The sequence below is a fragment of the Barbus barbus genome (genome assembly GCF_936440315.1).
Source record: "Barbus barbus genome assembly, chromosome: 32".
In the NCBI taxonomy this organism is placed as follows: Eukaryota; Metazoa; Chordata; class Actinopteri; order Cypriniformes; family Cyprinidae; genus Barbus; species Barbus barbus.
The window spans coordinates 19,702,666-19,726,925 of record NC_136760.1 but is presented as its reverse complement, the minus strand read 5'-3'; the positions used below and the strand labels follow the sequence as shown (position 1 = coordinate 19,726,925).

Below are 24,260 nucleotides of genomic sequence, written 5' to 3'. Positions count from 1 at the left end.
AACTAGTAATTAGTTTTTGCTTTTAAGAGTCATGGATATACTTGCTCTCATTAAAATAAATACATGAATACATGAAGAATAGCCTACATGTTTATTAATTTATTTTATGATGAGAGAAAAAAATAGAACCAGGTGAGCAGTCAAATGGGATTGAAAGTTGGATAGTTGGAAGTAAGAAGAGAATCCAGGTAAGATTTAAGGTCCTTACAGAAAACAGGCACCTTGAAACTTACATTTGTGTAAAAAGAATTTTGCAAGAAAAATTAATACGTTTATCAGATAATATTTGTCCTTGTCTACTTTAGCAAAGTTATGGCAACCAAATAAGACATCTTTATGTAACAAAAAGAAACTCTGTGAAGAAAAAGCATGTACAAAAATTCCTCCAAAATAAATTATGTACATTCCCAAAAGAGATGGGACATAGATTCATCTTCAGCCTCACAAAAGGAGCATAACGAATCAATATCTGGAAACATTTTTTTCATATAAACCTTAACAGGATAAAAAAGATTAAGTAATTTGTAAGAAACCTCCTTAACCTTATTAGTTATTAAATATTTTGATGACAAAGTCCACACTTTCTTCCATGGAATGTTATCGTATAGGCCATTCCAGTGGGATAAAATATATGGGAGAGAAGTTATCTCAGCCTGAAACAGTTGTCTAATTCTTTTGTTCCGACCGGAAGAGGGACATAAAAAAAGCAAATCTTCCCGATCACTGTATCAAAAGGATGAATCTCTGACAAAGAAAACTGGGATCTGGGAAAACACATGCAAATAGACAAAACACCAGCAAATCAAGAAAACATCTTCATAATTTTGACAACACATGCGCTGCAAATGCTCACAACACATGCAAATTGAGAAACGCTGCAAATGCTCACAACACATGCAAATTGAGAAACGCTGCAAATCCTCACAACACATGCAAATTAAGAAACGCTGCAAATCCTCACAACACATGCAAATTGAGAAACGCTGCAAATGCTCTAAAACTAGTATTTGAATGTCCTGTGGATAAAGAAGTAGAGAGGAGAATAGTGTGGTGGTCTGTTAAAGGTGAGGGAAGGATACTGACTGAAACATTAAAGTTTTTAAAGGAGTATGGTAAAAGCCAATAATCTAAACGAGAAAGTCTTGAATGATTCTTGTTACTCCATGCGTAAGATTTAACATTTGGAAACTTCTCTCTCCAGATATCGATTAAATCGAACTTCTCTGTGAACATTTTCAATTTTGAATTAGAGGAAGCAGACTGTCTGGGAGGAAATCTATCAAGATTGTTATCAGGAGCGATATTAAAAGCTCTGCCAATACAAATCAAAGCATCTGGAAATGTATTAGACCGTAACAAATTGTTTTATCTCTTCAAACAACAAATTGTTTTCTCGGGAGGTATTATATCCGTAAATGTTAATCAATGATATAAAAATATTATTAACACAAATTAAAAGTAAAAGAAAATGCCCCTTAGGATCAGTATAGTGTAAGACTGAACCAGCAAAATGGTTTTTCATTATCATTACACCAGCAGAGTGCTCGGAACCATGAGCCATCCAAACCTCATTGCCCCATTGCTTTTTCCAAAAGAGTCCATTGAGATAGACATAAACCCCGCCCCCCCCAAATAATAGAACAAACTTTGTTGAACCTTCTAAAGAGAAAGTGCATCAGTAGCTGACTAACAAAGTCAAATGAATCCAATCTTCGGCATAAACGCAGTCCTTTCTTATACAATATGAGAAGTTTCATCCACTTAAATCAAACAGGTTTACCGTGCTAAGGTGGAAATATTCCAGATCCATCAACGAAGGCACGGGCTCCCACAAAGTGAGCCCTCTTCCCCTCCTTTCGAGCCTTTTCAACAGTGGGCCAAAGCTGCCGTCTTCTTTCCCGATCAGGCGCGATGAGATCCTCCGTGAAACTAAGTTGATTGGTATGAAGAAACTTCGATGTCCTCACTGCTTTCCACACTCCGTCCCTCGCCACTCGCAAAGAAAACTGAATAATGATGGGTCGAGGTCGTAGTACTGGCTTAGTACTGCTGCTCCATAGTATAAACAGAGTATGTGTGATTGCCAATCTCGAAAGTTAAAGTGAAACTAAAAAAATCTCAGCATCCACATGTAGGCCTAGCCTACACAACCATGGCAACGACAATCGCGGAAACAAGCAAAGATGACACAAAAGCATATTCAAGCAAAAGCAAACAAGGATAAGTTGTGTGAGACAAAGCAAAATCAACGTTACTCACCTATCAAAAAGAAACAACACAACCTCGGTGTCCAATTTGAGCCCTTCCTGCTCCTTGAGTTTCTCTCCACCACTGGAAAGCTGCTCCGATCTATATTTACACGGGTCCTACCTCTTGCCTGATCGTAACCCTTCTTTTTAATGTTTTGTTTCTATGATATTTTCCTCTTTTTTTTAACTCAAATAGAGCACTCTCTTTTCTCTAACAGTACAAGACACGTACTTAGACAGCTTACTGCTGATTGGCTACACGTGTTTTGGGACTCGATCAGACACTGTAGTCAAAAGCGTTTTTCAAAAATGGCTTAGCGCATGTGGCCTGGCCGCCACTACTTAGGCTAATGTACATAGCGGAAACCCTGATTTATCCTCCGTATACTGATGTTGCCTTTCGTAGAGACAGTGAGGCGGATGGATCGGGTCACTGAATCTGGGGGGGTCATGTCCCCCCGGTCCCTAGTGCCATCTGCGCGCCTGTGTATACGTTTATAGATTGTAGAGTAAGTTTTCAGCACATGTTCTGATTGGTTTTCAGCGCTTCATACATGGTTGTCAGGATGTTTTGAGAGGTCTCCTGTGCATTCACATGGTTTTGCCAAGGTTTTCTGTGTGGCTGTTAGGTTGTTTTACGTTTGCTGGCCTCCTCCAAGTGTTTTTTGTGCATTGCTATATGGTTTTTAGTTATGTGTTATGCGTTCCTGTTAGTTATGAGTAGTTGGTTGAGTTGCAGTTGGCTTTAACAGTTCAGTTAGGGTCCCTCACACGGTTTGCAGCTTGACGTGCTGTGAGGGCTTGTGTGCATCAGTGATGCCGAGAGCTACGTCACTGGTACTTCAACGACTGGTAGGGTCTCCCATTGTGGACAGGTCTCAGCTGAGATGCCAGACGAAGACAAACCACCTGAATCTGGACAGCAGCAGATCGGTCTGATGTTCCTGGCAGAGGATCATAGTCTTGTGTATACGGGTAAGTTGGATAGACATGATACAGTGTATAATTTCAGCTGTCAATTTAAGTTAGCTATACCTTTTGGGGTGAAATCGAGAATTATGAAATCTGTAAAAGTTTGCTTTAAATTCACAAATAGTCAATTAAAATAATTAACCACAATTAATTATTTTTAAAAGTACTGAAATCTACAGTTGTGGTCAAAATTTTACATACAATTTGCAGTATACAAAATGTTAATTACTTTACCAAAATAAGAGGGGTCATACAAAATGCATGTAATTTTTTATTTATTTAGAACTGACCTGAATAAGATATTTCACAAGATGTTTACAGTACATATAGTCCACAAGAGAAAATAATAGATGAATTTATAAAAAAAAAACATGTCCCTGTACCTGGACGATCCACAGCTTTTTGTTTTTTTTTGTGATACAGTAGCTGTTCATGAGTCTCTTTCCAATAATGACAATGATTTTGAAAAATCTTTTCACACTGAGGACAACTGAGGGACTCATACACAACTATTACAAAAGGTTCAAACAGTCACTGATGCTCCAGAAGGAAAAACTACCACAACTGTATATTTACTTACGTTCTTGTCAAAATGCATTTTAAGGAAAGAAAACAAAATAAAATAAAATCTGTAACAATATTTTATTAACATTTTGCTAACAAAGCCATACTAAAAGTAAAATAAAAAATAAATGTATGGGAAAAAACAACAAAACAAAACTAAAATGGAACCAAACACTTCAAGCTAAAAAAAACCGAAACATCCGAAGTTCAAAACGAATGCAGTGTTAAAATTCTGTATGCATTTAAGTGTTACCGTGCAAATAAAGCCGCTTATTTTATACACTCAATTATTTTAAGTATATCAATTCAATTGTATATTAATTACATGTACTAAATATGACCGTTTTTAAATGTACATTATTTTAAAATGTTGGTCTCAAACTCAATTCCTGGAAGGCCACAGCTCTGCAGTTTAGCTCCAACCCTACTCAAACACACCTGATCCAGCTAATCAAGCTCTGACAAGAGCTGTGGCCCTCCAGAAATTGAGTTTGAGACCACTGTTTTAAAAAGTTTATAATAATCGTTTTAATTAGCCTTTGTTAAAACAGTCTGTCGGTGTCAGTCTTGAATAGCCGTAATGACATGGTAACAATCATACACACAAAAAACGGAGCTCCTGTAATATTAGTTTCTTCACTTTCTAGCTATATAACAGTACAATTTACATCTGCAGAATTATATACTGTCGTTACCGTGAATATACATGGAAAATATTTGTAGGCATTATTATCACGGGCGATGTTCTTATCGGTGATCTGTGATTTTGCCAAGTGCAACATGTTCCTGGATCAACATCTTTTGTTGATGCTGGATCAATATTATTCTTAAAAAATATAGACCTAACCCTACCCATAATTTATCCCTAAAATCAGAGGGAAATATTGGTTGAATAACAAGGATGTAGAAGTAACTCTGGTTGTAAGGCTAAAATTGACATTTAAAAAATAAATAAATAAATAAATCTTACGTAAAGAGTTATAAACAATTAAACAAACCAAACAGCTACGAGGTGAGGTGACTCAACACATTATACACTTTGATTTGAAGCAAATAAAAAACCTATAATATGTGTACTTAATGGCTTTAATGATGGCAGAATCTACAAACCCATGAAGCATTGCGAATGGTATATAATTGCAGTTGTTAACAAAATAATCTGTGTTGGTTTCTAGGCTACTGTCCAGGACCTACTTATGCTTCTTGTCGCTTTAGATAAATGTCGCTGCAAAATAAATACATGTAAATGTTGCAGGGGTCCTAATCAGGGACAACCTTGAAAAACACAAAACCCAATTAGTAAGATCAGCACATGATTCATAGTAATACTTTGTTTTATTTTTTTTCCAAAGTAAATCATGCATTGTGACTTAGTAGTGACTCACCTCCTGGGATTGATCTGCACCAAGTCTAAAGTGACAGCAGACAATGTCAATAAAATACCCACTCAATCTGTGGAGCAGACCTGTGTCAAGGAGCACAGGGCAAGAAAAACCTATGAAGCTACACTTGCTGCTATCCATGTTCACAAAAGTCATTGCATGCCAACAAAACTCTTATAATGTGTTTTATGAAAATGACTACCATAAGCAATATAAACATCTACTGTAACTAGTCTTTGTATAACCTGTGAAAGTTACCTGAAGTTGAAAAGATTCCTCCAATGATGCCACACAGTCTCACAAGAAACGAAGAGAAAGGCATATGCTCCTCTGTCACCCTCACCATTAATGGACTCAGTTTATATTTAATAAAGATCCCAGATACACCATGCCTGCCTTTCTCATTGGTTACAACACGCTCCTATATGACAGGCAACATGACCATCAGCAACACACACACATATACAAATGCTTGCACAAATACTCTAGAACCTACCTGTTCTGTAACAGAAAACTGGTGCATGTTCACTGAAACACTTGATGTGTGCAGCTTGGTGGGCACAACTGTGATAAAATACTGAAACAGCATGTTTTCTTAAAAAAACAAACAAAAATAAACGATTAAGAACACAGTCTTACAGTCAATGCATTGGTATGTATATACAGGCATTTTCTACTTATTCTCATTTTAAATGTAGGCCTATTTGCATATTTTTATACATGAAAGCAATCTAATATAGACTCTGACTGCATATTGGGTTATGTTGGACAAACATTGAAATATATAACAAAAAAGACCTACGCTCTAATGTAATTTTTTCTGTGCCATCAAGGGGATTGATGTGTCCGGGAACATCGTTTCCAAAGGATAAATAATCTATTCGATGTGAGAAGTTAAGAGCAGCTGGAAAAATGAGAAAGACAAGGATCTGCTTTAGAAGACAATAGAAAAGAACATAATTTACGTGAATTATAAAATCATTATATAAATGATAAAAAAAAAAAGTTGCAAAGCGAGAGTCCTCCATCTAGAGGTTATCTAAAGAACTCCATGACAAAATAAGGTAATGAAATATGTCTTTAAAATGAAATCTTTTGTGCCTTGACAAGCGTATTACAATCTCTAAATTGATTCCAATTATATTTTGATGAATCTAAAAATAATTACCTTACTTAATAACTGTGAGTAAAACTTACCTTCATTTTTGATTAATGAAGCAAAATGGGCATGACCTCTGATAGTATCAATTGGTCTATGAGCACAGAATCAATACGTAATTTCTTAGGAGACATCGTTATAATGGCTAAAGTACAGCTGTATTCCTGTTGCTAAAAAAGCGTATACTTACTTGCCAAATATGATATGGAAATTTCCTGCCACTTTATTGACATAGATTTGTCCATGTATCCTACATGCATTCTGGGAACTGGATGTAGAATCGTTTCTGTGCAAAGAAAAAAAGCAAAAACAGTTCAGTTAATTATCCACTGCATGATTAACCATCAAATTAATTGTTAGAAATGGAACAGCTTTAGCTCTATTGTGTTTATGATCAAATCCTTAATAATCACTGTACATGTGGGATTAAGTATTATAATAATTATTTAAACAGCTGTACTGTGGAACTGGGTCAGAAAAGGATCCTTTCAGCGCTGATTTAAAGAGCACATCTTGAAGTGAATGCTCTTCTCTCAGTCTGTTTTGAATCTGATGCAATATCCTTAAAAACAAGAATCGGCGATAAAGACTTACTGTCTATAATTGCATATATATTGTATATTTTATTATATAATAATTGTGTATAACTGAAAAAAGATGTTATACATACTGATACCACATTTGTTTCTTTGGAGAGGGATCAAAGCTTACCTGAAAAAAAAAAAAACAGTTACTGTGGGTTATGGGAAGTTGTCTAGTGAATTCTGAAATGCAGCAGATGGCTTGAAGTCACTTACAGCATCATATTTAAGTTCCTTTGATGCGACGACAGCGCCAGCAATGTCCAACACATCTGCACCCACTCCTATACAAAAATATGGGCTTAAAACCTTTTACATGAAATGCCTTGATTCAGAATATTCAATACACATTGGCATAAACAATTTGAAAAAATAAAAAGACATATGTAGGCTACTTACTTGGACATTTCATTGCAACTGTGATGTCAATTTGTATCCTCAATTTACTGTCAAAGACCAAACAATATTTAACAAATCAGGTCAGATCTTTCAAATTCTCTAAAAAACATATTTGAATAAATCTCAATATGCAAATGTAAGCATGACAAATACTGTATACACACCTGGTAAAATCTGTGTCTACTTCATATTCATATTTCATCCATGAGTCCTGGTACACAAAAAACTCGGAGATGGTCAGAAGTACCATGAGGATGAATACAATCAGTGACACTGGGAAGAGAACCAAAAGTCTTAATCAATAACATGTACTGTAGCTAACATCTATTCAGACAGAAAATGTAAAAATTCACCTGTGCCTCCAAAAGCTGATGTTTCAGCATAGCTCTCTGGAACTTTAGGAAAGGCATCGAGTTCTTTCACTAAGTTGATAGTACTTCTTCTTCTCAGCTTGTTCATTGTTTAATGGATGTCTGTATGTTTATCTCAGTGCTGTTCATGCAAAAATAAGAAACCTGAATAAAGTCACATTTAATGGTCTGGCCATCTGTGTCACTTTAATGCAAGAAAAAAAAAGTGTGGTGTATGTATTGTGCTATTGATGAGATTTCCGGCTCAGTGCATGATACAAAAAAAATTACTCTATACATAGAAATAGATCAAATAAACTTAAATGTGTACAGTATTTTGGATGTTTTCTTTCTACTAGTCTGAATGTTTTATACTGTAATGTCTTGCCTAAATTATTAGCTGAGAACAGTTAATGAGGTAACATCTGCGTTTGATTCCAAAGGTATACCAGTGCAGATTAGTAAATATTTTAAACTTTAGTTATTAATGAAAACACTTGTAGTGCTTGTCTTTCTGACATAACTGCTAAACACAAGCTAAATTATAAATAAGATCGTTCTTCCTGTTCACCCAACTGAAGTAGGCCTATGTAGTATAGGGCTGGGTATCGAGTTCGATACTTTTTAGGCACCGACCGAATTGCCTCGACACCACCGAGTATCGAAAAACGTCTTGTCGTTCGGTACCAAATTTCGATACCTAAGGGGTTAATCATTAACGTCAGTGAGCCTGCAGCACTAGGTGTGTTTGACTAGAAGTGACGCGGTGCTGATTGATCAGTGTTTGACATCCGCGAGAGCATTTCGAAACGTACGGAGCAGTCTGCTCTCTATATCGCGCAGTTTCGCTTACTAAACACAGACTGAAGCTCGCGTGACATTTTAACGTCTGCCGTCTCACTAAATGAGGACATAAACACATGAACAACATCTCCAGAACTGCTCTGAGAGTCACTTCATGAGCATTTTACCATTTGATTTGAGTAAAACTTGCGTCATATCATATACACACAGAACTGTAAAGGTATTCCCGGAAACCCGTCAAAATAAAAGTTCGGATTAACTTGGAAGACACTGCAGCAGAAATAAATTAATATTGTTCAGCAGAGTGTACATACTGTTACTACTAGGCTACTATTAAAACGATTAAAACTCTTATTTTTTAATTAATGATCACACAACATTTCTTCCATGTTTTAATTTTAATAGTAAAATTTTGTTTGCCAAAATAAATAAATAAAGTTTTATTTTCCATAATTTAAAAGAAAAATGAAATTAATGTTTTATGCCTTCATTTGAAAACCAGATACAGAACACAGAATTTCTGAGGAAAAAGAAAACATTTCATAAGGCTGGTTTAAGAATAAATTTGACATACTACAACATAGAATTTAATAACAATAAAACATATTGTGAAAGAAAATAAAACATCCACTTATGAAAGTGGATAACGATTTTAAATTTCTTGAAGTCTTTAACAACCTAGATTAAATGAATAGAAATGATGATTCTGTCTGAGCTATGCGTTTTAAAACGAGCACGCACTAGTGTAAACTGAAAACTATTTGAACTTTATTAAAATTATTTGCACTGATTTATTGTGTTGGCTATATTTTGTTCCTTTGTGCAGTGGCTCAGGAGATGAGTCCTTGAGTCTGTATACATGTCAACAAGCTGAAAAAAATAAAACCAAAGTTTTTTGAGATAATGTAATCTTGTTAAAACTGTTTTCATAAAATTGGTATCGAAAAAAGTATCGTTCAGGAACCGGTATCGAACTCAAGGTATCGGTATCGATATCGAACATTTTTAAACGATACCCAGCCGAGCCCTACCTATGTATGCTATTAATGTTAATTTATAAAAAGAAATGTGAACTAAACCTTTGTCTTACCTTTTTCTAAACACCTTTAGGACGAAAGATTGAACGCTTCTCAATGGGACCGTCCATTTACTGGCATTAAAGTGCACTGTTTTGCAACCACTGCCACGTGTGACAGCTGGTTTTTCCAGTTAAACAAAGTCTGCTTTTTTGTTGAAACCATGTTGCTTTTTTTTTTTAAGAATCTGCAGAGGCTTCATCCAGAACTCATTGGAAACTCAGTGGCAATTTCAGTCTGCAAGAAGGCTTCAATCAAAATAAATACATAAAGAAATGTACATATTTTACCTATATAAAGATATTTGTTAAGTTTAGAGGAAGTTGTTCACAAATTTTGACAGGGTTAAGCTGAAAGTGAAAGTATGCCAAGTTGTACAAATTTCTTTGGTACAATTTTCTTTTGTTGTATAAAGTTCTTTGGTACAAATTTCAACTCAATAGCACTTAATATCAAGATAAAAAAATATTATGACAATAATTATTTTAGGTAATTATTGCATTTCCCAAAAAAATGTTTTGTGAAGTTCAAATCTTAATTGTATCAATACATTGAAGAATTAATGTGTAAAGAACAGCAAAATAAACAAACTCTCTTTACAGCCTTCAATCTTGTCCAATGTATTTTTTCTTTTTTTAGAGATTTCTACAATCTATACACATTACTTATTTTGTCTTAGATTTAGCCTACTTCTATAGTTACTTCAAATCTCATTTTAATATACCATATTGATGTTTTCTTTGAATATCTTAATAATAATAAAAAACGTTCCTTCGAATATCTGACGAAATATATTGCACAACATTGACTTTTTACGTAGCCTACTGCCTAATGTGAAAAGCAGAAGAAAAAAAAAATCTCTAAAAATAAAAATAAAAAGCTCCCCAGTCACGTGAAGTTCTAAGGTCATTCAATTGAGCATGCGCATTGAGTGCATTTTACCGCGCGGTGACCTGCTCCTGTCAAAGTGAGGAACATCCTTCATCTTCGCAATAATATATTCGGTAAAGTTGTAACATACTTTCCATATTACATGTTAAGTCTTACCTAACAAATGTAACTGAAGAGTGTATGACACGTGAATAATAAACGTGCTCTGTCTAGCAGGCCACATGTGATGTGAACAGCATTGGGTTGTCCTCAGAATGAATACTCCCATAAATATATTCATTACACTGTATTTTGTAATTAGTTCAGAGACTATAATGTAAGTTTTATCTAGGAAATTCTTGTGAGACGCTTGCATGTTGTATTCACAGATTTATACAAAAGCAGAGGTAATATGCCAGGACATACATGACCCACCACGTGCGTTAAACATCGTGTCAGTGCTCTTGCTTCAGATATAACGTTACTTACCTGAAGCTCTAATCAAACACACCTGAACCAGCTAATGACGGTCTCTGGGTTCGCTTGAAAAGGACAGACAGCTGTAACCTTACTGTAGCAGAGTTTGAGCTAAACTCTGCAGGAAGTTGAATTGACTAACCTTGCATAATCCAAAATACTCACACAATGACCAATGGTGCTGATTAACAATGTATTCCACCTCACAGTAAGACTGAGGAAGAATGAATCGAGCCTTCTCTCAGACCCTGATGAGACCCAATCTCCCTTTGAGGAGACCTGCAACTGGACCGAGTTCACTTAACGTTTCTCCTAGAGGCCCAGCACCAACATTTCATGAGCTTGCTCAAGAAAATCTGCTAGCAAGTGACATTCTAGATGGTATGGGTGAAATGTTTTTAAAAATTACACATGCATGTTTTAAAAAAAACATGCACCTATATAATGTTCTTTTCCACTTCTTTAGGTCCTGTGGGTGATGCTGTTAGAAAGGAGAATGTGATCTCTGCAAAAAATAGTCAGAGTGTACGTATGTAATAATGTTTGAATGTAAAATTTAATATTTTTTAAAGTGTTTTTATTCAAATACCTGATGTGTCTTAATACTTTGACATTGGTTGTATTGCTATGTGGCTATATTCGTAATATTTTTCTCTTGAGGCTTTAAAGGGATAGGTCACCCAAAACTAAAAATTGTTGTAACTTTTATATCAAGTAGCTCCAAACCTGTGTGGATGTTTCAGTGGGGACCAGAAACAGTTTGGTTACCTACATTCTTCAAAATATCATCTTTAGTGTTCAGCAGAAGAAATAAATTCATACAGGTTTGGAACAACTTGAGGGTGAGTAAATAATAACAGCATTTTCATATTTGGATGATCTATCCCTCTAACCAGAGATCAGGGAGTGCTCTGTAGTAGTTAAAGTGTTTCATTTTTCTGCAGTGTGGAGATTTTTTGGCTTCCCCACAGACATCAGGGTCTATGGTGGGCCCACTGGTAAAGCTGTGCAATTACTGCAGTCACCAGGGTAGGTTACTTTGCTTGATTTCAGTGTTCATCATTTCTTTGTCATTTTGTCTCACTGCAAACATTATTTTTTGACACTTATTTTGTGTTGTAGTTTGTATTGTTTCCCAGTACAAATATTTAAACATTGTTAAATCTGGATACATTTACTTGAGAAGGAAAACTACTTAAGGTGTTTATAAAATGTGATCAAATTTAGTATATGCTTAAACACAAAAAATCTGCCAGTGTCGTAAGAAAAGGAACCTTTTTGTTTTTTGCTACATTGACAGATTTGTCTTGTCTTAAGTATAACATTTGGATTTTTAATAATAATAAATATCTTTATTGGATTTATACATTGTATATGCATTTTAAAATGAATTATTTTCCCAACAAACACCACCGGCAGTGTTTAAGGAAAGTTTAAAGATGCAAAAAGTGTAAATAAAATAAATGAATATGTATGATGGCATTTATACACTTGTATACTCTTTAGGAAACTTCAGGTGCACTCGTTGTAAAAAAACATGCTACTGTTCTGTAGCTTGTCAGTCTCAGGATTGGAAAGCTCATCGACATGTCTGCAAAGCTAGCACCCCAGAAGTCACCAGGTACTAGCAGGGATGTTTTCTCGATATTAGTGTCATTTACATGTTGGAAGCACAATGTGAAAATAAGCCTTTTTTTTTTTTTAAATCAGTGAGAAAACTAAGGACTCCACACCTATGCCAAGTGGAAATGGACTTGGTGGACTTCAAGCTAAGGTATTTAATTGGTTGCTATAGAAACTTACATTAGGCCCTTTCGCACCACAGGAACCTTTTCATAGTACCCGAACTAATTGTGGAACTACCCACTTTTTGGCGTGTTTTCTCAGGAACTAGGAACCGTTTTAGTTCCCGGAACTCCGTTTGGAGGAACTAAATTAGCTCCTACTTCAGAGTAGGGTCTAAAACGGTCTACTATCATGACGTAAGTGTACGCTGATTTTGCTAAACGCGTACGAAAACGCCCTCACCCGTCATGATTTAAAACGCCGTGTAAACGTATACTGTGTAAACATTCCATGTCCATTATTGTGAAACCCGCAAGACACAACAAAAACACAGTTCCGATCACAGCGTCCTCCATCCTCCTGTTGCTAACGTCGTTGTTCTTTGTTTTCGTTTTTGAACGCCGTGCACAAATGATGTCGCTGTCGACCGGCTTACGTCACTTCTTAGTACCCACTGTCGGTGCGAATGCAACCCTTTAAATGGTACTGGGAAATAGTTTGCACAAAATCGTCCCAGTAATTTAGTACTGTACTTTTAGTTCTGCAACTAAAGTGGTGCGAAATGGGCTATTTACAATAGTTAGTTATTCCTTCATAAGCGGGCATCACTTCTTTTTTTTTTTTTTTAATAAAGGAAATCTGTGATGTACAGCCAAAAAGAATGTATCGATGTGATTTGCGCAAGAATGTTGTTTCTAAAGGATCTGAGATACAGGTACTTTTCAGTTTAGATCTATATTGCTTTGTGTCCTATAAACAGATATTGTGCCTCACAGGGTATCTTTTTTTCAGGGTACAGTGATTGATCTGAGGAACCCTGGGGAATTTTCCATTCACCTGCAGTCAGTAGAAATGATGGAGTCCCTGAAAAACATCACCAAAGAGCTCCAGAAGGCCTATAGCACTTCATTTGCTGCTGAGTACAAGGCTGAAATTGGGGAGCTCTGTGCTGTAAAATTTTGTCTTGATCGGGTAAGGCAATTTTCTTTTTTTAAATTTTAGCTACATTTGTCAGAACCCCAGTGATTACTATTTTTGTGAAATAATAAGCATTATTGTTCCTGTGTGTCAGTGCACTGCTTAACAGGACAATGGAATTATCTATCTCAAAACATGGACTGTAGTGAATATTCTAGTGCTCAGTTTGGTCTTTTTCATGCTGATTTAGAACTGGTATCGAGCTGAGGTTCAGTCAGTTGATGTGGCCCGCAGAGTTGCCAGTGTGCTTTACATTGACTTTGGAAATGAGGAGAATGTCACGTTTGACAACATAAGGCCTCTCTCTGAGAATATCAATGCTGCACCACCATTTGTGAGTTGCATCTCCATTCCATAATGCATTATTACTATATTTTAATATTTTGATGATGCCACTGACATGCTATTGCCAAAGCTGCTTTTTTGTGTCTGACAGGCTTTGCAGTGTTGTGTTGCTGGGGTAAAGCCTCTGACAGGAAGTTGGACTGGTGAATGCACTTTTGCTGTAAGGCAGTTAATTGCTGGAAAGATTCTCACTTTCACAGTGTTGGATATCGTGAATGACGGAGCTCTGCTTGCTGTAGATGTTCCTCTAAGCACTCTTGGTAGGACATTCATGGTTCATTGCAGTGGCTGTTTGGAGAGCTTTGTGTGAAACGACTTAAATAGAAAATCTAAATTTGTTTCACAGGTAAACACATGAGCACTTTCCTGATAGAACAGGGATATGCTGTAACGGAGGATGTCTCTGCCAAACCACAGACTGAACACGACATCAGTGAGTTGCTTCTTTATCTGGGCCCGTATTCCTAAAGATTCTAAGAATCCTTTTAGAGAGCTCCTAATTTAGCTTAAAAATGTCTAACTAGGAGTCTTGGCTTAAAAGCCATTCAGGTCCAATCTGAGAGCAACTCTGAGCGAGGAAAAGACAAAAACTTTTCTTAGTGAGGAGGCGGTGCTGACCCCGTTGCTAGCTATGACACAGTCTTTTGAAGACTGTGATTGGTTGGTTGTCCAAGAAGGAAATAAATGAATGCTTTTAAGAGTAGGGTTTATTATTAGCCATCACTTTGAAATTACAGGCGTAATTTTTGTTCACTCACTCACACACACACACACACACACACTATCCCTCGGTTTCACAGACCAGGCTTAAGACTAGTCCTAGACTAAAATGTAAGTCTGAGCTGTTTCAACTGAAAGAAACTTGCACTGATTGATCTTAAAATATATCAGTGCCTTTGTTTTGTCTCAAGACGAACACCAGTAATGTTGTTTTCTAAGGCACGTTTATAAAAATTACTTAAATATCCTAATTGAACTATGGCCTAATCCTGGTTTAGTCTAAGCACTGTCTGTGAAACCGGGCCTATATATATATTATTTACCATGCTGTCATACTTAACATATTTTATAGGAAATGAACAGCGACATAAGTGCTGTAACGGACCCAAATTATCACTGCTGCATAGTTGCATTTTTCCAGTTGCCAAACACATTTCTTCTCCCTCTTCATGTTTCGTCCATTTTCTCCACTGCTAAAGAAACTAAGTCCCTTAGAAGCCCTGGGCCCATATTCATGAAAAATCTTAGTGCTAAGAGTTGCTCCTCTTTTTCCTCTTAAAATGAGAGAAAAGATCCTAGTAAAGAGAAGTGATTCAGAAAGCATCTTAACCCTTAAAAGAGGTCTTAAGGTCCAAAATTGTTAGGAGTACGGACGAGGACTTTTAAGGGGCTTAAGAGTTTCTTTAGCAGTGGATAAAATGGACTAAACATGAAGAGCAAGGAGAAATGTGTTGCACACGATGCATGACAGTGAGTTAATAAGACGCTACACATTAGATCGTGCAGGGATTATGTTTGTGACCGATCTTATTAAAGACATGCTAACATCTCCGACACCGTGCAGAAATGCCATAGCGCCAGAAATGGACGTAATCACTACATTAACATATTTGGCAACTGGAAAAATGCAACTATGCAGCAGTGATGATTTTGGTCTGTTACAGCACTTATTAGGCTATGTCTCTGTTAATTTCATATAAAATACGGTATGACAGCATGGTAAATAAAAAAAAGAATATATATACACGTGTGTGTGTGTGTGTGCGAGAGCGAGTACGGTAAAACAGGAAAAATGACACCTGTAATTTCAAAGTGAAGGCTTATAATATACCCTACTCTTAAAAGCGCGTTATTTCCTTCTTGACAACCAACCAATCACAGTCTTCAAAAGAATGTGTCATAGCTAGCAACGGGGTCAGCCCCGCCTCCTCACTAAGATAAAAGTCCTTGTCTTTTCCTCCCTCGGAGCTGCTCTCAGATTGGTCCTGAATCACTTTTAAGCAAAGAGTCCTAGTTAGAAATTTTTAAGATAAATTAGGAGCTCTCTAAAAGGATTCTTAGAATCTTTAGGAATACTGGCCCTGGTCTTTTTCATGAAATGTTTCACTCCATTATTTGATTTTCATCTATTCGCATCCCCCTTCAGATTCATTGATGACGGCATCCTTTGAGAACTTCAAGCGCTTGTCTGGAGGAAAGAATGAGAACTCTGATGCCAGGCCTCCAGAGCCATTGACTCAGGGAGTGGGTGACACATTCACTGCTATTGTCACCCACCTCCAGTCTCCCTCAGAGATTCTCTGTCAAAAGCTTGAAAATACGAGTGAGTTTTCTGCATCTCAATTTAAAACACAATTTTTATCTTAATGTCATTACTACGTGACATTACTATACATACATTACCACTGAACAGTTTGGGATATTTAATTTTTGCGTTTAAAAGCTGCATTTATTGGATCGAAACACAGTAAAAACAACTGTCAGTGTGTAATACAATTAATTAAAATTGTTTATACTATGTTTTTTTTTTTTTAATAAATACTTCAGTCTTCAGTGTCACATGATCCTTCAGAAATCATTCAAATATGCTTATTTGGAGCTCAAGAATCATTTTGTTATCTTTGTTAAAACCGTTGTGCTGATTAATATTTGTGGAAACGAGTACTTCTTCTTTTTTCTTTTTTTTTAAATGGAAAGCATACCATTTATTTGAAATGGAAATCTCCTGTAATAGTGTCTTTCACTCTCACTTTTGATCAATTTAATGCATCCTTGCTGAATAAATGTTAATTTCTTAAAGAAAAAGTTTATATTAAGCTTTGTTGCAATGTTTTAGAATAATCTGTTGTAGTTTTCTGCCTATTCTAAAATATATGCTGTACTTTACAGTAGGTTCATGATGCAATCTTCTTGTATTTAGGTGTAATCCAGCAGTTACAGGTGAATTTAAGGGAGCACTGCTCAAACACTCCGGCCAGTGAGAACTTCAGACCTGCACCAGGAACTGTCTGCTGCTCGCTCTTCTCTGGTCAGTCCAGTGTCTTCAGACATTTTTCATATTTCTTTTTCCTTTTCTTTTTGATTTCATGTACAAATGTCCATAGTGCTCCTTCTCACACAGTGAAAGGGATTGGGTGCAGTTGAATAAAAAAAACACACAAATGTGATATCTTCTGAACCGATCTCCATGTATTACAGAAGACAACCAGTGGTATAGAGCTAAAGTTCTGGCATATTCCACGGAAGATCGTGTGTGTGTTGGATACATAGACTTTGGTAACTCTGAGGAGGTTGAGTTAAATCGTCTACGACCAATCAGCAAAGAGTTGCTGGCTTTGGCAACTCAAGCAATCCCTTGTTCTCTAGCAGGTACAGTACAATGTTTTATTCACCGAATAAAACTCTATGCATGCAAATTTGTATATGCTGAGCCAAAGGATTATTTCTTGATTCATTAAGTGATAGTTCACACAAAAATGAAAATTCTGTCAATAATTACTCCCCTTTACCCTTTAACATTCATATTGCTCTAGACATAAAGTCTCCAACTGGCACCTGGTCAGAGGAGGCCATTTTGATGGTGAAACGTCTAGTTTGCAACCGCTTTATTCGGGTTGAGATTCTGGGTAAGAAGGATGGTAGGGCTCTGGTGTCCATGATTGATGAGTCCAGTGACCCTCAGACCAATGCCGCTGAGGTGTTGGTTAACATGGGTTATGCTGCCATTGAAAGTGTGGAGACAGAGAAGCATGAACCGACTCAAGCCACCTTCCCTGAAATGCCCTGTAAGTGAAGAATAGTATACTTTTTTCCCCTTTTTTATTTTTTTATAAAGGATAATTGATTTTATATGTGTGTGTGTGTATATATACAAATATAAATTATTATTATTATTTTTTTTTTACTCTAGCCCTCAGTCCACCTGTTGTTGAGAAAATGGAGTGGACTTGTGCTGAACTTCCCTTTGATGGCCAAAAGGTGGAGCTGGTAATCAGTAGTCTGAAGAGCCTTGATGAATTCTACTGTTACAACTACAGCAAAGCAGGTGCGGTTGTCCATCAGTATTATTCTTTCTACTTTATGGGACTCATTACGGATTTTTTTTGTAATTAAGTATTTAATTGTCTGGCAGATGCACATATCCTGACAGAGCTGTCCTATGAGCTCATGAAGCACTGTGAATCGGAGAGAGCTTCCTTCACCCCCACTGTGGGAGAACCATGTTGTGCTCTCTTCACAGGTGATACTGACTCGGAAGCAAACACCATGGTTACAGTAATGCACTTACAATTAAAGTAACAGAAACAAACCAAAAAGACCCCCCCCCCCCGTATTGAATCAAAACTTCATTTACTGAAAGCAGGAAAGTTGACAGCTGAGACGGTGTACTTAAGAATAAGATCTTAGATGTTTTGAAAAGTTTGGGATCAGTATGATTGTTTTAATGCTTTTGAAAAGGCTTCTGCTTAAAGGCTCCATTAATGTGATCAAAAATACTGCAACAATGGTAATATTGTGTAATGTTCTCTGTTTCTATAAATGCAATCTATTTTTATTTTAAATGGAAATAATCTGTAACAACTATGTACTGTAAAAGTCTTAACTGTCCGTTTTGATTTAAATTGATGCATCCTTGCTAGGGTTGCAAAAGGGTGGAAAATGTCCAGAAAATGTCTGAATCTTTCCAGAAGTTTTGGGAATTTTTAGAAACATTTAGAAATGTTCCACTCCTTTGCACCCCTAATCCTTGCTAAATAAAATTAAAAAAAAAATTCAATGTTTTTGCTCCCTGCTTGCAGGAGATGCCCACTGGTACAGGGCCATGGTATTAGAAGTGTGTGGAGAGGGTAAGGCCCGAGTTTATTTTGTGGACTATGGGAACTCCTGTGAGGTGGAGGCAGCACATCTAAAGACCATCACACCAAACCTGCTCAAACTGCCTTTTCAAGCAATTCGTTGCTGGCTTTCAGGTTTGCTTTCTCTGTTGCTGTCTGTTTGTCTATGAATCATTCAAAATGTGTTTTTAAATGATGTTTTCCACTCATTAACTACAGTAAACGTGTATTCTCTAGAGCCTGACCGATATGGGTTTTTGGGGGTCGATACCGATATTAGGGAGTAAAAAAACCTGATATCGATATGTATATTATAGTACAGTACCAGTCAAAATTTTCGAGACACTTCCCATTCGTGTTTCTAAACCAGGTCTGTCCAAACTCGGTCCTGGAGGGCCAGTGTCCTGCAGAGTTTAGCTCCAACTTGCCTTAACACACCTGCATGGAAGTTTCTAGTATGCCTATTAAGAGATTGATTAGCTGCTTCAGGAGTGTTTAATTAGGGTTGAAGCTAAACTCTGCAGGACACCGGCCCTCCTGGACCGAGTCTGGACAACCCTGCTCTAAACTTTTGACTGGTACAATTAGGGATGGGTATCGTTAATGTTTTAACGGTATTACTACTCTTACCGATACTGCTTATCGATCCGGTACTTTAACGGTATTCTTATCGGTACTTTTTGTTTTACTTTGTTTCTTTGTTCATATTCTTACAGTATCTTATCTTATGTATATAAAACACTAAAAATGCCTGCACTTCATCAATTTGTAAATGCACCAGTGTGCAGGTATTTTTAGTGTTTTATATACATAAGATAAGATACAGTAACAACATGAACAAAGAAACAAAGTAAAACAAACTGACAAATACAATAAAACAAACACACAAATGAAATGAAATAAACAGTGCTTTCATTTTTCCATGAAGGTCTACTAATATTAATGTTCAGGTAAGTAATAGTTACAAAAGTAATCAAATGTAAATGAGCACTGCATAGTTTTAACTGTATGTACTGATAGATTTATGTTTATTAAAGCTATAACATTGTTCAGATTAAGAGCTGTGGGTGATTTTTCTCTTTGCATTTTGTTCTTTGATTAACATTGATGGCTCAAGCTCCAGTCTGACACTTTAAGACAATATACTGACACGCATCGGATTTATAATCCTTGGAAGCCAAAATCAAAAAAAAATAAAAAAATACTTAGCTTAATATAACAGCCACAGGCCTAAAGTGTGAGCAGATGTTTGAATAGTTGGTTCTCTCTTCTATCATAATTAAACAGGACTTTCATGTTGCGTGTGCTGAAGCTCCTCCGCGTGAGCGCGATCTGGCTTCTGAATTGCACATAGCAAAAATGCATCATAGACAAATGTTTGAATATTATTGCACATAAAAACAGCTGGCGACATTATATATATATATATATATATATATATATATATGAGGGAGAGAGAGAGAAACAATAAATGTATGTGTGTTTTCTTAATTTCTCCAATACCGACAGAAGTACCGATAACGTCAGAGCTTATCGATACTCCGGTCTTTCATAATTTAGCCCCGAGACCGATTTAATACTGAGTTTCGGTACCCATCCCTAGGTACAATATAACATACATAAACAGAATATTATATACATAAAAAATTTTTTTGTAATGATCGCTGAAATGTGATCAAACACTTTTAATGACGTTACAAATGTAATGATATTTAACAGTTTAACAAACTTTATCCAAAATGAGTCTGACATCAGTGCATTAAACAGTAAATTTCACTTCACTGATTATAAATAACTTTAAACACAAACAGAACAAAATATAACTTGAATTAAGAACATGAGGATTTGTATTTAAATCGTCTTTTTGCAGTTTAATATTCACAGACGCTAGTCTGTATTGCAATTTGAATTGTGTACTGAAATCATAGGGCCCTGCTAATATAGCAAACAAAGTAATTACACCATTTAAAAGCATTTTATCTGTTATGTTCTGTGAAAAAAAAAAAAAAAAAAAAAAAAAAAAAATTCATATTGGTGTTTGTTGTTCATATTCACCAATGCTGATATATCTGTGACTGGCTCATATCAGCCGATAAAATCGGCAAAATTATATATCGGTCAGGCTCTAGTATTCTCAATATGGAAGTATGTATTCTGTATATAAAGTTTTAAATGCATTGCACATGTGTTTGCAGGAGTGGAACCATTGGAGGGTCAGTGGACTAAAGAGGCAGTGCATAAGTTTCAGGGTCTTTGTGCTGGTCAGCCGTTGAGTGGCAAAGTGCTGTCCATCACTGAGAAGGGTTACGGGGTGGATCTGGAGAGCTCTGGACAAGGCATTGCTGCTGTACTAATCTCAGAGCACCTAGCTAAACCTTATGGACAGGTGAAACCAGTGCAGCCAGCTAAACCAACCAATCAGATTGAGGATCTGCCCACGCTTAAACCCATTGATCAGAATCCACCTGCTGGAGAGCCTTTGAAAGTGAACAAGGGAGTTGCCAAAGACACAGAAGATTCTACCTCAAGTAAGTTAGCATAACTGATGCTAAAACCTTTTATATATGCTTTAAGTATCTTATCAAGACCGTTTTGTAATTGCTATTATTAGTTATATAATGCAGTCGGTTTTTGTTCTTGTGTATAATTAAATGTTTATGGTCATCTAGTCGGTTCTTTTCCTTTGAACTGGAAGACATTGGAGCTGTCTTACACTGACACTTTCAAACCGAGGGTGGCAGCGGTGGTCAGCCCTGGTCTCTTTTACATCATGAATCCTGGACAAGGTGTGCACTCATAGTATAGCATTTAAAGCATAAAGTCTAGCTAGAGCAACTGATACCATGGTTATATTATTATAACTATCATTGCATGACTGTTAGAATGATGCTTTATATTCAGCTGATTTTTGTCCCCCCCAGTGAATGTAGAGGGTCTGAAGACTGTTATGACCGATGTTGCGAAGTACTGCAGCAAACAGTCAAACCCCAATCAGTGCCACCCTTTACCAGGAGCTGCCTGTTGTGCGCAGTTCTCAGGTCAGTTTCATTTTCACCTATTCCATCTATTTAACTCTTACCAGGTTAAATAGATGGAATCGTCAACTTCTTGGTTAAGCAGGTATTTGTAATAAAACATTCCAAAATAACTCTTTAAAGTAATGGGTAAGGATTCAATGGTTGCTTTCTTAAACCAGTCAAATTCAACTGATCATTCAGGTGACAAAAATTGGTACCGAGCTGTTGTGCTGGAGGTAACAAGCAAGCATGCGCATGTAATTTATGCCGATTATGGGAACATGGAGACAGTCCCGGTCTCCAGTATCCTTCCCATCACCAAAGAACTTCTCCAGCATCCATTCCAGATCGTCAGATGTGCACTGGCAGGTAAGCCTGCCACCTGAACCCATCTACATGCACAAATCATTGCCAATGTTAAAACCCTTGTAGCTCAGAGGACAGATTTATATTTCTTTTTTTTTAATTGGAGTCAGGTTGTTTTTTTTTTTTTTTTTTTTTTTTTTCTTCACAGGTAAAGAGAACTTCCCTACAATGTGGCCTTCTGAAGTTTTGGAACTCTTTGGGATTCAGTTGAGCGGTGGCGTCCTGGCATCCCTGCAGGGCTTTGATGGGACCTCCAACCTGCTAACGCTTACCCAGCAGTCTGGTCAGGCTGACAGAGACATTAATTCCATTATTCTTGGAGCTCTGCAGAAAGGACAGAGCAAAGCTAACTCAAAGCTACCTGCCATTGTTGTTGAGGAAAAAAAGGATGTAGATCAGAGGAAGACCCAAACTGTCAGCTCGATCAAGCCCGCAGATCAACCTCAAACTGGAAACGTTGAGAAACCTCACCTGGAAGATCAAGCCCCGCGTTTAAGTGCCAGCTGCAGGCTCGAGAAACCAGGTGAGGAATTAAACAGAGTAGAATTCATGTTGTCAAGATGTGTGTTAATGTAGGTATTTACAGGGCTTGTGCAGGAATTTGCCCAGGATTTTTAGTAATGAAATTGTGATGAACAGGTGCTGTTCCACCTGGTGTTCTCAGCTGTAACAAAGGTGTTATTTAAAAGTAGCCTTGTCATCATATCCAGGGGAGCAGTTGTCAAATGTTTTATGTCTGATTTCAGAAAACATGTCCAAGACGATGACTGCAGTGGAATGCTCTGAGCCGCACAATATTATAAGCACAAAAAGCGGCAATGGTGGGTATTTTCTTATCTGAGACTGAGAGCATTGTAAAAATAGTGACACTTGCAATCAATGACGGTCAAATATTTGAGTGGTTTAGCCTAGTGCATGACCAACTGCTGGCTTCTTCTTAAGTGGCAACCTTATATACTTGTATGAGCTTTAAAATACAAATGTACGCTTTTGTCAATTTATCTACATAAGGTTTTCTTTCTTTCTCTTTCTTTTTCCAGGTCCTCAAACATGCTGCTGTATTGAGCTGAAGCAAAAGGTTGGGAAATTCGTGACTTTTTTTTTTTTTTTTAAGAAAGAAAAATGAATAGTTGACATATATGGGATTGTCATTTTACTTGGCTTTTAAATGTCTTTCCCTCTTTCAGATTGACCACATCGAGAAATTGATTCTCCTCCTTGTGAAACAAGTTGGTGGAACCAAATAGTAACCCATCAAGATCTTCAGTGTCAAGTTCAAAACAAATGACCACTGCCAGTTTTCTTTTATTCCTTCAGTTCTTTTTGAGTTAATGTATCAGTGATATCAAACCATGTTTGTAGTCTTTAAGTCCACACTTGAGAAAAGAGATTTTATACTTAAAGGCATGGGTATTTTATTTTTCTTATATTGAACCGATATTATTGTTGCTGGTGTTTTATTACATATAATGTTCATGCTTTTATTTCTTGAGCCAATGGAAAAAACTATTAACCGTCAATTATGCAGCACTGCCATTGTTTTCTAGTTCTACATGGTCTGTTTTGTTTATCAAAGGCCAGTTTTGTTTGAGTGTGTCTTGATTAAAAAGAGAACTAGTTTGTTTGAAGTCGTCTTTTTTTTTTTTTTTTTTTTTTTTTTTAGAATATCCAGAATGCTCATTTTATTTTATTTTTATTGGTCTTAAAAATGGCAGGGTTTAGCAAAGGAGCAAACCCTTTTAAACCGTTTTTAACAATATATTGTCATTCATTTCAAACTAGTAAGACTGACTTTCTTCTGTGGAACATGGTCTAGCCACATTGTTGGGGAATACCTGCCTCCATTCACTATTTGTTTTTATTTTATGAAGAAAGATGCTGTGAATGAGACTTATTCTTAGGTTTTCCGTGGAAGTACATTCAATTTTTGTTGAATTATTGTAATAACTTTATGCAAGGGAAATTGGTTTGATCACTTTTTAATAACTTCATTTTGAGACAATTTGGGTCTTGGCTTGGTTAAAAAAAAAAAAAAAAAAAGGTCTGTGGCG

General features: G+C 36.5%; 2 protein-coding genes across 3 annotated transcripts; one reads left to right on the top strand and one right to left on the bottom strand.

Moving 5' to 3' along the window:
- Window positions 1-3,474: 3,474 nt before the first annotated feature.
- LOC306852169 (endoplasmic reticulum-Golgi intermediate compartment protein 2-like) lies at window positions 3,475-9,651 on the bottom strand. Of its 2 annotated transcripts, none has more exons than XM_079388839.1 (14): window positions 9,551-9,651; window positions 7,660-7,798; window positions 7,471-7,579; window positions 7,307-7,353; window positions 7,124-7,191; window positions 6,997-7,037; window positions 6,787-6,888; window positions 6,517-6,612; window positions 6,365-6,420; window positions 5,970-6,071; window positions 5,664-5,761; window positions 5,426-5,588; window positions 5,171-5,250; window positions 3,475-5,060 (listed from the first exon to the last, which is right to left on the bottom strand). In XM_079388839.1, the coding sequence occupies exons 2-14, from the start codon at window positions 7,763-7,765 to the stop codon at window positions 5,046-5,048; spliced, it is 1,083 nt and encodes a 360-aa protein (XP_079244965.1). In that variant the 5' UTR covers window positions 7,766-7,798; window positions 9,551-9,651; the 3' UTR covers window positions 3,475-5,045. The 2 variants fall into 2 exon arrangements, with proteins under 2 accessions (XP_079244965.1, XP_079244966.1); XM_079388840.1 differs by lacking the exon at window positions 9,551-9,651 and adding an exon at window positions 8,628-8,676 and having other exon boundaries at window positions 3,476-5,060.
- Window positions 9,652-10,439: 788 nt separating this feature from the next.
- LOC306852072 (tudor domain-containing protein 1-like) lies at window positions 10,440-23,834 on the top strand. Its single transcript, XM_079388685.1, has 26 exons — window positions 10,440-10,540; window positions 11,093-11,264; window positions 11,350-11,408; window positions 11,828-11,912; window positions 12,390-12,504; window positions 12,594-12,657; window positions 13,303-13,383; window positions 13,461-13,640; window positions 13,837-13,980; window positions 14,083-14,251; window positions 14,338-14,424; window positions 16,138-16,314; window positions 16,912-17,019; window positions 17,190-17,360; window positions 17,525-17,776; window positions 17,902-18,036; window positions 18,124-18,231; window positions 18,791-18,961; window positions 21,022-21,354; window positions 21,496-21,612; window positions 21,748-21,864; window positions 22,045-22,212; window positions 22,358-22,732; window positions 22,956-23,030; window positions 23,250-23,287; window positions 23,397-23,834. The coding sequence occupies exons 2-26, from the start codon at window positions 11,108-11,110 to the stop codon at window positions 23,454-23,456; spliced, it is 3,546 nt and encodes a 1,181-aa protein (XP_079244811.1). The 5' UTR covers window positions 10,440-10,540; window positions 11,093-11,107; the 3' UTR covers window positions 23,457-23,834.
- The last annotated feature ends 426 nt before the right edge of the window (window positions 23,835-24,260 follow it).